At 41.2% G+C, this 13,475-nt stretch overlaps 1 protein-coding gene across 11 annotated transcripts in view; it reads left to right on the top strand.

The window, feature by feature from the left end:
* The window catches only part of dlg3 (discs, large homolog 3 (Drosophila)), a 114,759-nt gene that overhangs the window by 13,717 nt on the left and 87,567 nt on the right, over positions 1-13,475 (top strand). For 3 of the 11 annotated variants that reach the window (XM_015023669.1, XM_015023677.1, XM_015023663.1), the window contains exon 4: positions 1,522-1,632. In XM_015023669.1, coding sequence (XP_014879155.1) covers positions 1,522-1,632 — 111 coding nt within the window. Of the gene's footprint in view, positions 1-1,521; positions 1,633-6,676; positions 7,974-13,475 lie in introns of those variants that run through there. The other 8 variants (XM_015023656.1, XM_015023648.1, XM_015023640.1 and 5 more) reach the window with 7 other exon arrangements.

The raw sequence follows: 13,475 nt of genomic DNA, 5'->3' as shown, positions 1-13,475 counted from the left end.
AGCTGGTTGGAAGGATGAAGTGATCCTGTTGGGAAGTTTTAAAGGGGAAAAAGCACGCTCCTTCATGTATATCCACTGAAGTGCTCATCTGTATTCAAACCCTGCTGTCACATGAGTGGAGGATGGGAGGGAAACTAAATGAGTCTGCAAATTCAATGATTTGGTGCAGAGCAGCAGGTGAGAGAGGAGGAGGAATGCCCTTCTTTGCATGAAGAATGGAAAACCTGTTACAGCAGACTCTTTTAGAAGCCTTTCAAGTATTTTATTTTACACAGAAATAATAATAATAAAAACTTAGTGAGCTCAGTTCAAGTACACCTGCGGTCGTTTATATTTATCTCTGTGAATATCAGACCCTTAGCTGCTTTTATTAGCCAGAGCAGGAAGCTGGGAGGGGCATTTTCTGCTTTCAGTTGACCTGCCTGTCACCTCTGCCACGAGGAAACAAAGCTGTCAAAGCTGAACGCGCTCAGCATGTCTGACATAGCACAAGCTCTGTTTGTTTTAAATTTGAAGAAATCGTTGAGAAAAGGCTGCAAACATGGCATAAATTTACAGAAGTATTTATTTCCTGTTTGTTCATTGGAAGTACTGCAGCGTGCATGCTCATGGCTGAGGGCTGTTTCTATATAAACACTTGTCTTTGTGACAAGAGTGGATGTTGTTTCACTCGGGTGCTATAGAGGGATTTATACAGAGCTTTTTTTAATAGTAATTCCTTTTGCTACTAGTGATGACTTGCTCTAAAGGCTGCCCTCTGGTGTCACTGACTGGACTCTGTGGTCTAAGCAGCATTGGTGGGCATATATTTCAGGTACGAAAGACTCTCTAACTATGCAAGCTTCATTGGTCACCATGAAGCCTAGAATTCTGTATTGCATTTGTTTTGGGAATTTGTTTGGCTGTAAATCTGCTGCTGTACTGAGTTGGCTAACGTGAATTTGTCCTAAAAGACGAGATCAAACGGTGAAGGCAAGTTAAAAGCAAATGTCTGTTTCTTCTTTTAAACCCACATATCGTCTTCTCTCTCTGATGTGTTACTTAGCATTTTCTATTGAATTGTGAAATAATTACAGCTGAAACCAAATGTTTATACACATCAGAAATAGACACATAGCCTTCTTTCCTTACTGTTAGACTTTAAATCAGAATTAAACTTTTAAAATGTACGTAAATGGAAATAACATGAAAAGTTAGCTGAGAAATAAAGGTGATTTGTCTTTTTCTAGAGTGTACATATCTGGTTTCATCTATTCACTAAGCTGTTTAGCTAAAGATCGTTTTGAAATTGGCAAGAATAGCTTACACAAACTATATCTATTGAAGAAATATTAAAAATATTGTACTTTTATCCTAAAAAAAAGTCTTATTGTTGCCCTACAAATCTATCTTCTTTTCTATGCCTACTTCATCATGCTTATAATGGTGGGGAACAGGGGGGATTCCTGTCATGCAGAATTGCAGACAGCTCTTTAAATCTATTTTATGAAATATAAGACCAAACCTCTCTGCTTGCTGCAGGACCAGGAGGATGAAGGCGTGTCTCGGGTTCGAGTGACCAGCAGGAGCAGTCCCCTCAAAGTGGAGCGAGTCTCTGGTGTTGTGGCGCGCTCCCTCGTCGAGATGCCAAAGGTCAGTGGAGAAATGACAGAAATACTCACAATAAACTTGTTAAATAAACACAAATACATACATCTTCTTCTAATATTATTCTGCTAAGACATCACAGAAAGCATCTTGAACTATTTGAGTCTGCAAAGTATCAAAATACAACTTAACAGTCTTCCCTAAAATGCATCTGTTTGAAAGTGGCTCAACAAATTATTAAATCAGGAGACAAAATACATATGTATGCTAGCGTTATCAGATTTTTACAACACATTGAAGGTTACGGCGATGTGTTACAATAAAAACGTTCAAGAGGCATAAACGTTTTTGCAAGACCCTGCATGGATTTAAAAAAAAATTAAATAACCAACAGATGTCACCTGAAAGGGATACTTTTGTTGAGAACGTCAATTTTCAATAAATGTTTCGGATCAGGATTTCAAGTGTCGGACTTTTTGCAGTGTCGGTTAGTTAACTAAAGGATCTCAGTTCTTCAGCTGCTGCTTTTGGCCTCGTATGAACCAACTTTTTGCCAGATAAACAAGATGTTTGGCAGTTTCTTCAGAGGCTGGCCAATATGCTTCTCACATGAGCAATCGGATCGGTTCTTGTCTTTCGTGATGCGTCTCAGTAGCCTGCCATTTTCCTCAGTGCTTTTACAGGCCCTTGTGTTCACATGCGTTCCCCATTACAACACGGCCAGTGGCACATGGCAGCACAGTGGCCGCAGGCGCTTTGCTCCTCAGCTGCGCCCAGATCTAGTGCAATGAGTGGGTGGTGGAGGTAGGGGTGTAAGCATGAGGATCAGGGGAGTTGAAGGGGGTTAAAAAAAAAAAAAAAAGAAAAAAAATGGGAGGGGTGCAGGCGGTAAGCACATGGGTTCAGTGTGCATGGATGATAATGGCTGCATAAGAATCCAGTGACGGCACAGGTTGTGTGCATGTTTGATCCTCCCACTGTCACGTTGGGGGAGGGAGGTGAGGCGCAGGGAATGGCAGAGAGCGAGAGGAAGAGAGGAGAGGCGGTGGTGGGGGGCGTAGAGAAAGATGTGGAGGGGGAGGCTGGAGAGTGATAGCAAGGCGGCTGAGAGGCGAGGGCCGGTGCAGTGCGGAGCTGGAACGGACACCCAGAGCTCAGCCTCCCCTCCTATCCCCCCAGTTACCATGGAAACCACATTCCTCCCCCGCCTGCATCCCTACAGACTGCTCTGCCGCTCTATCTCTCTCCTCGCTTCTCTGTTTTTCATGCTGTCTTTTTCATTCCTCTTTTAATTCGTGTCTGTTTTTTTCTCTTTTTTTTATTCCTCTCTTTCTTTCTTCTCTTTCTCCGGCGCGTGCGGTTTTGCACATTTTGCGTCAATGCACACTCAGCAAGCACACTGATTTCAGGTGCGTTGCACTCTTCTGTGGCGGGGTGAATAGGCAATTACAGTTTATTTAGCATTCCGCTGCACTCACAGATGCATAAGCACTTTGTTGTATTCTCTGCATCTCTCTATTTTTACTTCCCCTTCTGTTCAGCTCCATGCTTCAGTAAAGCCCCCTCTAGTCATTGCATTTCTGCCCACACACAGGGCACCTTAGCTTCATCTCTCCTCTTCCATGGCATCTGTCGTGGACCTGCAGCACCTTCATCATATTTTTCCAAATACCCTCACCTCCCTGTCAGTTTTTAGCTGGTCTTTTAACCACCTACTTGTCCCTTTTCATAGCTCTTCTGCTTTCTTCTTCATTCCCTTTATGCTTGCACAAAATCCACCATTTCTCAGTGGTGCAGCTCTGATAAAATCTCCCTCATTAACCATCAATTTTAGCTCCCCACAGCGGGTATATTTCCCTTTATCATTATTCTATCAATTGGTGGTGCTGGATTTAGTTTGTATAGCTGAGCAGCTGCTTTTTTTCTAGTTAATAGTCTCTTTGTCACCTTCTTTTTCTGTATTTCATCATGAGATGATGCATAACACCACATTTCAAAAGTTTGATGCAATAAATGTAAAGTAGCATGTACACTATTGTTTACTGGTATTTTTTGCACATATACAACTTGCTTCTTCATTCTTTCCTGCAATAACTGAATGTTACAGCAGAGGCTTAGTGTGTTTTTATTAAGAACCTGCCCCTTTAAGACTGCCTCACTACCGACTGTACTTTTATGGTCATACATCCTGTCAGGTGACAAAGGAGCAGTCACACAGCTTCTCAGAGAAATGCCTAGAAATGACTGAAAAGCTCAATGCACGGTTTGTGCAGTGGTTGGGTCTTGTAATGCTCGTTATGACTACATGAATGTGTGTGTGTTGCGTGTGCGCGTGTGTGTGCGTGCATGCGTGTGTGTGTGTGTGTTACAGGATGTCCAGGTGGGTTTATGTAATAAGGGCTGTGCAGCCTGGTTCTGAGCTGATAGCGTTGAAAGGGCTGCAAGGAAGAAAACGATTTCCTAATTTAATGCATCTTCTTTTTTCATTTGCCAGTAGATTTTCAGAGGGCACATTTATTTCAAATGGAAATCAATTTATAAAGCAGTCTAATTCATAAATTTACATAGCTTTAATTGGTACTTGCAAATATGATAAAGGAAGGAATTGGGTTTCATTAAAATTAATCAGGATTAAACTGGAATGTATATAATTTCATATGAATTTGACCTTTTTGAATTTTGCCTAAAAATTCTGTTTTTTATTATATTTTAGTTTATTTTATTTGTTATTCATTGATAATTATTATGTAATAATGTTAATTTTAGTTTCTTTTTGTCATGTTTTAGGTTTTATAAACTACTACATTTTGGCAGTACTTTAATATTTAAAGAATAATAATTATTTAACATTTATTACTGATATAACAAACAATATTAACAGATAACGTATGTCCACACTGATCAATCTGTGATCATTTCTCTGTTTGCCTCCTTCTTGATTCTGCAAGGCCATATGTACTGGTTCTGCCTGTGAAACGTTTTCCATCAGAACCTTCATTTACCGTCATATTTAATAAGCTGGAATATTATGGAAAAGTTTATTCATTTCATTAAACGAGTTTCTCTTCATGAAGCAGTTATATAGATTAATTACACTCTTTATTTCCCCCTATTTATGCATACAAATAATGAAAACATTTAAAATTAGGATATTATGCAGATATAATGCAGTTGGCCAGTTGATTATCGAATTAGAGAACTGCATTGTATATGTTTTGCATCATGCAGATGTTAGTTGGAGCCGGCTGAACTGAATGGAATGAATATTAATTGAACTGAACTTGAAATTTATTTTTGTTTTTATTTTGTTTTATTGGCATCACGAATGGACAGTTCTGAATTCATAAAATTAGTATCAGTTTTGATATTTTTGCTTATATAAATCTTAATTATTGTCATTATTATTACTATGGGATAATAATTATCACCCTTTTGTCTTTTCACCTCTCCCTGTATGAGTTTGTTTTCTTCTTCTCTTGAAGAAGAAACACCTACAAGATAAACAATCTTGTAGGTGGATCTTTATTCGTTGCTGAAAAATTCTATTACTGCCTCATTTTTTTTATTTTGCAAATCAATATACATCTGTTTTGTTTGCTCTTCTGATGGCTTTAAATTGAACCATAGAATAACAGCGGGAAGGATTAGTGGCCACATGCGTGCGGTCATGTGTGCCTGGATCGATATGCTTACATCGTTTGCTTCAAAGCTTCGCCTCGACGCTCTCGTTGACTTCGTAAGAGTTTGTGGCCGCATCCCCAGGCGTTCGCGGTTTCTGCATAAGATTGCACAAGTCTCTCCTTCTTCTTGAAGGAAGGACTAGGATAGAGTGAAAGAATATCATTAAAATGAAGTGAGTTACTGTTGCATGTAATTAAGTGTGGCTGAGCCTGCTGCGTGAGCCACTTTTGGCCTCGTCTTAAGATTCTGTTCGGTTTGATAAGAATGCTACTCTGATGTTGAATTTGAATCTGAAGCACACCGTGTTCAAATATAAGCACCGTAACATGCAAGGCTACATTGAAACACACGATGACACACCCAGCTCTGTTCCCCATTAATAATGCATACTTACAGGGCTTTAATGGCAACACTGTAACACTTTCCATCAGCTCCCTGTAAAGACAAACCTTTCACTCTGTGTCAGGATGTTTTGTATCCGGTTTGTGACTAAACTACAAATTCATAAGCATGTAAAGCAGCTCCCAGGCAGTCCTATCAAATTACTGAAATATAACTGCCACAGCAACATGAAAGCCATATAGGCTCTCCTTCTCTCCTTTTCCCTTCACACGTTCACACTCTCAATCTCTTCCTCCACCCACTCGAAAGCCAAAGCGTGTAATCTTATTGGTTTGGTACACATGTGTTGATGTCATCATTGTGAACATGAAATAATTCCCCTATGGTTCCTAAATGAGGATCCACGAGGGCAGATTTCTCCCACTGTGCTCCTTTTGACCACGTCTTGCAGAATAATAAAAAAAAAAGACGAAGAATGGTTGAAATGTGAAAACTCTGTGATTATCTTATGCTTATGCTTTTTCTGTGAGATTATTTGCGGATGTGTGTTGTGGCACAGAGCTTCAGGATGGCCAGTGATGGCACAGGACAGGCGTTAAGTCTGCAGCTGAACTGGAGATGACCGGGGAGGTGGCCAGTGATCAGTCGGAGGGACAGGGGTGCTCATTGTAAGTTGGATTTTGGCTGCACTGGCCTGATGAAAAACATGGATTAGACTCACTTTTGATGGATTATAGTCTGTGGTTGTCATTGACTGATTGCGGATTAGGACTCCCTTGCTCTTTCTCTTGAAAATGTTAAGAAAATAAACACATGCGATGCTTCCCCCCCCCATTTTTTCCCCCTTCTTTTTTACTGTGGCGTACTTCGTGAAGAAGTGCCTTCTCACCCAAAGCGGGCAGCAGCGAGGCGTCGGTGTCGCTGCCCCTTTAAGAGCAGCTAGTGAAGCGCTCAGTCCTGTTGGTGCTGCTGCTGCTGATGGCGACGCTGCGAGTTGATTGGCTGTGGCTGTCAGGACTGAGCTGCTAGAGGGATGCTGCTATGTATCCTTCCCCCTCCTCCCTCGCTGCTGCTCCCCTCTCTCTATCTCTCTCACCAGCCTCCCTCTTGCTCGCTCGCATCCCTCTGAATAATCCACATCTAGGGCAAGCTGACTGAGAGGCGATCCAGCGCTCAGCTCCTCTCTGCAGCCTGAGAAAAGAGACAGAGAGCAAAAGGCAACGATTTTCAACGCAGGAGGAAAAAAAAACGTGAGATTTTTTTTTTTGACATATCAAGAAGATACAGATTCAACAAAGGAAGATTTTCATTTGCGGATATCATTTATTTATACATATTGTTTATATATCTATATATATATTTGTACACACGCATATAGATATTTATATATATAAATATACATTTATCCTTGTACATATCTGTATTTGTGCTCGTCTGTTTATATTAATATTTTTATATGTATTTGTGTGTGTAAATATATATGATATATAAACAAAAGAATCTATATATCTATGAATTTATATGCGTATCACTGTGAACCAAGAGAAGCAAGAAGATATTTCTATCATCAGGGCTGGTCTCTGATTGCGTGGTGGCATACAATATCTTAAATATTTCCTTTGATCTTCTACGTCAAGAGGACAAAGACTACGTGCCCATTTTGTATTTTTTGTTTTCCTGTTGCTGCTTCCCATCCGTCTCAGTTTCAGCTTCTTTTTTTTTTTTTTTGTTCTCTACATCCACGAGGAATAAAGCAACCGGATTTGACCAAAACAGAGAGAGAGAAAAAGAAAAAAAAACACGATAGAGGGGAAAATCTGTACAAATTCCTGTGATTGGTGTTATTTCCTTCGGCGCTAGCGCTCTGCAAGCCGATCGCCGCGTGCCGTGTGAGATCTGAGGAGGCAGCAGAGACCGAGTGCCACGCCGCTCATCCCAGCGTCAGCCCAGCCAGCACAGCCAGCATGCACAAGCACCATCACTGCTGCAAGTGCCCAGAATGTTATGAGGTGACCCGTATGGCAGCTCTGCGCAGGATGGACCCCCCAGCGTACGGAGGAGACTGGCAGGCCGAGCCCTATGGATACCCACCTGGGTACGGGGGAGGCCAGACCTTGCCCCCTCCAGCCTCAGGAGGGGGTGGAAGCATGGGAGGAGGAGGAGGCGGTGGGGGCGGAGGAGGAGGTGGTGGAGGTGGCACTTTGGGGAGAAGTAAGGGCAAGATTATGTCTGGTGGAGGCCCTGGAGGCCCCAACCCAAAGGGCCAGTCCAAGTGTGGCCCCAAGGTAAACGGCAACAACTCCAGTGGACAAGGAGGATGGTGGCCTGAGTGCACCTGCACCAACCGGGAGTGGTACGACCAGGTAATCCGCTTTCCTCACTCTGTTAGGGTTTTGTAGAGATCACATAAGTGATTGCAATAGTGACAAATAAAATCAGCTACTTCAGTTAATTAAAGATACTTCTAATTTAGCAGTCACCTCAACCCCCCCTCTCTTTAATTTGTTGACTGGGGTTCCTCTGTTGGAACAGGATGAATCTGGTTTCAGTGCACGCACATGGAGATGATCTGCATGTTTGGGACTAATGCAGATGACTAATGCCTATAGATTTAACACACCTACTGTGTGTCGTCAAAGGCTTACACTGATGCCGATGCCACAGGCTAAAGGATTGTGTTTTTCTTTTATGCTTTCAAATTTAGATTTCTACTCTGAAATTAGTGTCCGACTTTCAAAATTAGATGAAGGAAAAATGGATTTGTTTCTGATCAGCTAAGTAAGGGATAAAGTCTCATTAGCAAATTGATAATGAAATCGATGTTTGACAGCAGTGTCGTTTTCATTAGGCAGGCCTTGTGATTAAAACAACCTCAGCATAATGAGATTGTTTTGTACCAAAAGAAATCAGCCTGTTTCTAAATGTTGCGTCTTACATGTTGCACAGAATGAATGAAACTAGCTTTTTCTTCCCCCCAGTGGGCTCCATTTTGTTTCCATTAGTGTCATTTATTTACACGTGTGTATATAAATGACGGTTAAGAAAAGGTCAGGACAGCTTCAGAAGCTCAGCCTTTAATTAATCAAGGTGCACGTATGTGAGCATGAGAGTGATCTTTGGGTGGGGGGAAGGGCAGCTTGGCGAACATGAGATTCAAGAAATGGCTCTTACTGTGCATGAGTATGTGTTTATGCAGTCTTGCATTCGCGGCAACTGAAGCCATCTGCATTGTTTGCATTGCATTGATGTCGTTTATGTCCGATTGTGGTTTGAGAATGAAAAATTGGAATATGGAAGGCAAGAAGAAAATGGAGCCTTCATCTGAGCCGCAAGCTTGCTGATATTAGCAGATTAAAGCTAATGAGGAGGTATTTCAGCTTTAGGGCCATGAGTGTGTTTTATTTTTTTTAGTTTCTGTAACGTTACATTCTTGCTTCATCCAAACCATCAGGCATTTTGAAAGCTAGCAACAAATGTGATTATGTAAGCAGTTATTGCTTATATGGAGATTTTAATGTCCATTAGTGGACTGCATCACGTATAGCCAAGACATTCATTCAGTACTAAAGTTGCACGGCATAAATTGGCTACAACTCGATAAAATATCTTTAAGTTGCACTGTTATTCATTCTGGGGTCTTGAGTTGGTTGAAAATGCACCACTAAGGAAAACGCCGTTGTACAGGATCTTTGCGTCTTCCTACGATGTGAATTTTCACCCCTGTACATGAATTGTTTAACGTGTCGCACGTGCCTTGAGTGCAACAGTAGCTACAGTTTATCTGTGACGTAAAGAGATTGAAATTCAGATGAGCAGTTAGGGATGAGTTGCAGGGTTAAGTGGGGTAAAAATGTAAAGGTTGAAAAGGAGAGAAATAAGCCAATAAAGGCAGGCGGCGGCCCAAAAGGGGGGGTGTGGTTATGTAAGAGGAGTCAGTTGGTGGTGCTGTCAGAGAGAGGAGCTGAAGAGACACTGACACTACGGGAAAACATCTGTCCCTCCGTCTTCTACAACATCCATATAAATGGCCAGTTTGTGTCTCCACTCCTGTCTGCGTCCAACATGACATGGCTAGAAACATACGTTTACGATCTACCAATGTTGCTCATCCTTGTGGGAAAGCGTGAATCTGGCTGCTCTTTTCTGTACGTATCCGTAGCTGGAGAACAGGACATTTATCCATGAATTATTTTACTAAAAATAGTCACTAACTGGTGGATTAAACACCTTGATATTTCTGTTTGAGCTATTGATATGAAATTCACAACATATGTCAGTAAAAAAGCCAAGTAATTAACTCATGCAAACAAAGAAAAAGAAAATAAACTATATTAATGCAATGATACAGGAAATAATTATTAAACACACAAAGAAAATGAGCTGCAAAAGGGCAAAGAAAGGCAAGAAATGAGCTGAATTACCTTAATTGTTTCTCGTTACCTTTGCAACCTTACTGTTGCAAAAGATATTGTTGGCATTATTGGTTAAAGATGTATTTCTAAACTATTATTAGTATTTCCAGTGATCCAAGTTAAAAGGACATAATTTCACCATTAATCTATCACAGGTGTTCCTTACAAGATTTCTGAAAGAGGAATAAAACAATTAAAAGACTTGTCATCCATAACCCAGAGACCACATCAGTGGATACACCTGAAATGCAGAGGTAGTTTTACAGTAAGCAACAGCATCATTAGCCTAAATGTTCTGCTACAAACTTTAAACAGCATCTAACAAGCTTTTTCCTCAGCAATGGACATTCATGAATACCTAAGTTAGTTTTTGTTCAGCAGCACCAGGCTTCACTTCTGAAGAAAAAGCTTGTCAGATCTTGCTTAAAGTTTGTTGCAGAATGTTCGGATAGGCTAATAAAATGGTGAGAGCAAAATTTAAGCGCGCCATGTTTTTGCAGTAGGAGTAGAAGTGCATATCATTCCAAAAACAACCAACCAACAAGTAGGTTTGTAGGTAGGAACATCATGGTGTGGTGCTGGTTGTCAGCCTTTAATTGAGGGCTGAATGTAGTCTTTACACAAATGTGAAAATGAAACAAAGGTAGATTTTCGTTGAGACATTGAGTCCACACAGCCAAAGAAATGAATTAGTTTCAGAGCTCAAAATAAAGATGATAGACTTTTCCATTCAGTAGCCTTGACTTGAATCCTTTTGAAAATCTGTTGGAAGACCCAAAGCTCACACCATGGCAATGCAATGCACTCATTTATCCATAAACATGACGGCTTGAAGTTGTCATTCCAGTTTATTTTACAAAACGTCCATCCATCCATCCATTTTCTTTACACCCTTGTCCCTTAGTGGGGTTGGGAGGGTTGCGGGTGTCCATCTCCAGCTAACGTTCCGGGCGAGAGGCAGGGTACACACCGGACAGGTCGCCAGTCTGTCGCAGGGCAACACAGAGACACACAGAGACACACAACCATGCACACACACACTCACACATAGGGGCAATTTGGAGAGGCCAATTAACCTGACAGTCATGTTTTTGGACTGTGGGAGGAAACCGGAGCACCCAGAGAAAACCCACGCATGCACAAGGAGAACAAACTCCATGCAGAAAGACCGGGGACGGGAATCAAACCCATAACCTTCTTGCTGCAAGGCAACAGCTCTACCAACTGCACCACTGTGCAGTACCTTTACAAAGCGTAATTTGTAAATTCAATGTAATTTGATTCTTTGTGTGCATGTTTAACCCGAGTTCCTACCAACATCTGTTGTAAGTTTCATGTTGGTAGGGCTACCAGAATTATACAGTAAGTTGATGTTGATGATACGAACATCCCTCCCTGGTAACTACCTATGTTTTTGGAAACTAGCATGATGAAAGGCTGAAACCATCCTCATTCATTCAGAGACAAATGTAAAGCATCACCGTCACTCCTAAATAAATCTAAAGTCGTAAACATTTCATGTACATGTGAGGAAATCATTACCCACCCTGGCACATGATGATGCTTTATTAATTTTCCCCCCGTGTCGTCTATTTACAAAATGATTGTACCGCTTTTGTTAGGAGCTTGCTAGATTAATTATGGCTGATTTCAGCTGGGATTGTCAGAACATTCTTTTAAAACAAGAGCTTTTGAATTTAAATCTGAGGAAAGTGGAGACCTCAGTCTACTGGGATCATCCGTTAGAAAGCTCCCTCTTCCTCCCGCCGGGCTCCAATCTGTCTTTGTCTGTTCTCCAACTCTGTGGCTATGATTAGCTTTAAATATTAATCGGAGTTTACCTTATTTATTAGCATCAAGATTCAGTTAAAAAGTGCTCTGCCAGAAGTACTGTTCATAACAGACTGCGTAGTAGTGTATTAAATGAATGCACAGACACAGTGGGCGTTCCTTGCTTAACACTCCCATAGGTGATTACTACATGAAAGCCTTCAGGCCTTGATCAGACTGTGTGTGTGTGTGTGTGTGTGTGCTTGTGCTTGCGTGTGTGTGTGTTCTTGCATTTTTACAGTCAGATTGATTTATTGGTGTCATTGGTCTATACCAGAGGTTCCCAAACTGTGGGGCGCGCCCCTTAGGGGGGGGGCCGTGCCAATGCAGGGGGGGGGCGGGAAGCCGTCTGGATGAAAAAAAACCCCAAAAAAACATGAATGCTGTATGCGCTGGGTTTTTACCTTAGAATGGCCAACTCTGTTATTCCTAAGTCAATTTGATACAGTAGGGCAGACATGCGCACTACGCTTCGACTGGGGCTACCAAGGGACCAGTCCCTATATATTTAAAGCCAAGGGGCGGGACTGCGGCGGCAGCGTGTCGGGGTTGGTCCATGTTACGCAGAAAGCAATTGGGCGCAATATCGCAATACCGTGAGTGAAACAATGACTGGGGCAGCCTACTATATAAATTACTCGGGGACCATTTCTTGTTATTACACATACACATTTGTCGAATATGGAACAAATTGCGTCCTGTTTCGGTTCAATATGGGACGATTCCGTATTTTACGGGACGGGTTGCAACACTAGTCGACATATTTGTGTGAGAGGACATTCTCTGTTGTGAACTTAAATAACGGACTCTCACTTACAAGACATCTTGCGCATCAATACCGCTGCCTTTGAACCAGACCTGGCCTATGTGCTGCAGTCCAGATATCAGTATCACATTAATGCAGACAAGTCATTTGTCATTTACAATAAGTCTCTGAATAAATTTCGTTTTTGTTTTTTAAGATCAAAATAAGTCATAAATTCAGACAAGTTTTCAGTTTTCACTCCAGAATAATAAACGTTTAAAAATCTAATCATTTACTAATATGTCATATTTCAAATGAGCCCTGCACTTGTTGACATGACTATTACTTGCTCATTTTTCTGTTATTTTATTTAAAAATTCTGTAAATATTGAACTGCCATGGTGAGATATTTTTTTATGTTTCAAATGTAATTTGCACACAAGAGTATAATTACTTCTGTTTAACCGTTAAAAAAAAGTTAGTGTTAAAAAAGTGAAGTTAAGTGAATATTCAATTGCATATGATATACATGTTTCAAATGAACCAAAAGACATGCTTAAGATCGCTGAAATTAAAATAAAAAAGCAAATGTGAAACACAGAATGGCTTGCTGAAATTTGTTTACATATATTGCTGTTCTATGTAAAGAACGTCCGCCAAGGTCGGCCCCCTTACATTTTTAACACACCAAATCTGGCCCCCTTTGCAAAAAGTTTGGACACCCCTGCAGTAGGGGCTTCCGCACTTCCCATATCTGTGTCCTCTGTCACTTTTATCAGCAGTTAAAACTGTTTAATCCGTTGTTAACATGTGGAAACCTGTTTTTCCGAGCCGCCTTTAAACGCAACACGAGCGCTACGACACTGCGCTGGAGGAGA

The sequence above is a fragment of the Poecilia latipinna genome, unplaced genomic scaffold (genome assembly GCF_001443285.1).
Source record: "Poecilia latipinna isolate Pla-1442-1.1 unplaced genomic scaffold, P_latipinna-1.0 Scaffold90, whole genome shotgun sequence".
NCBI classification, from domain to species: Eukaryota; Metazoa; Chordata; class Actinopteri; order Cyprinodontiformes; family Poeciliidae; genus Poecilia; species Poecilia latipinna.
This window is presented reverse-complemented; position numbering and strand designations above follow the sequence as displayed.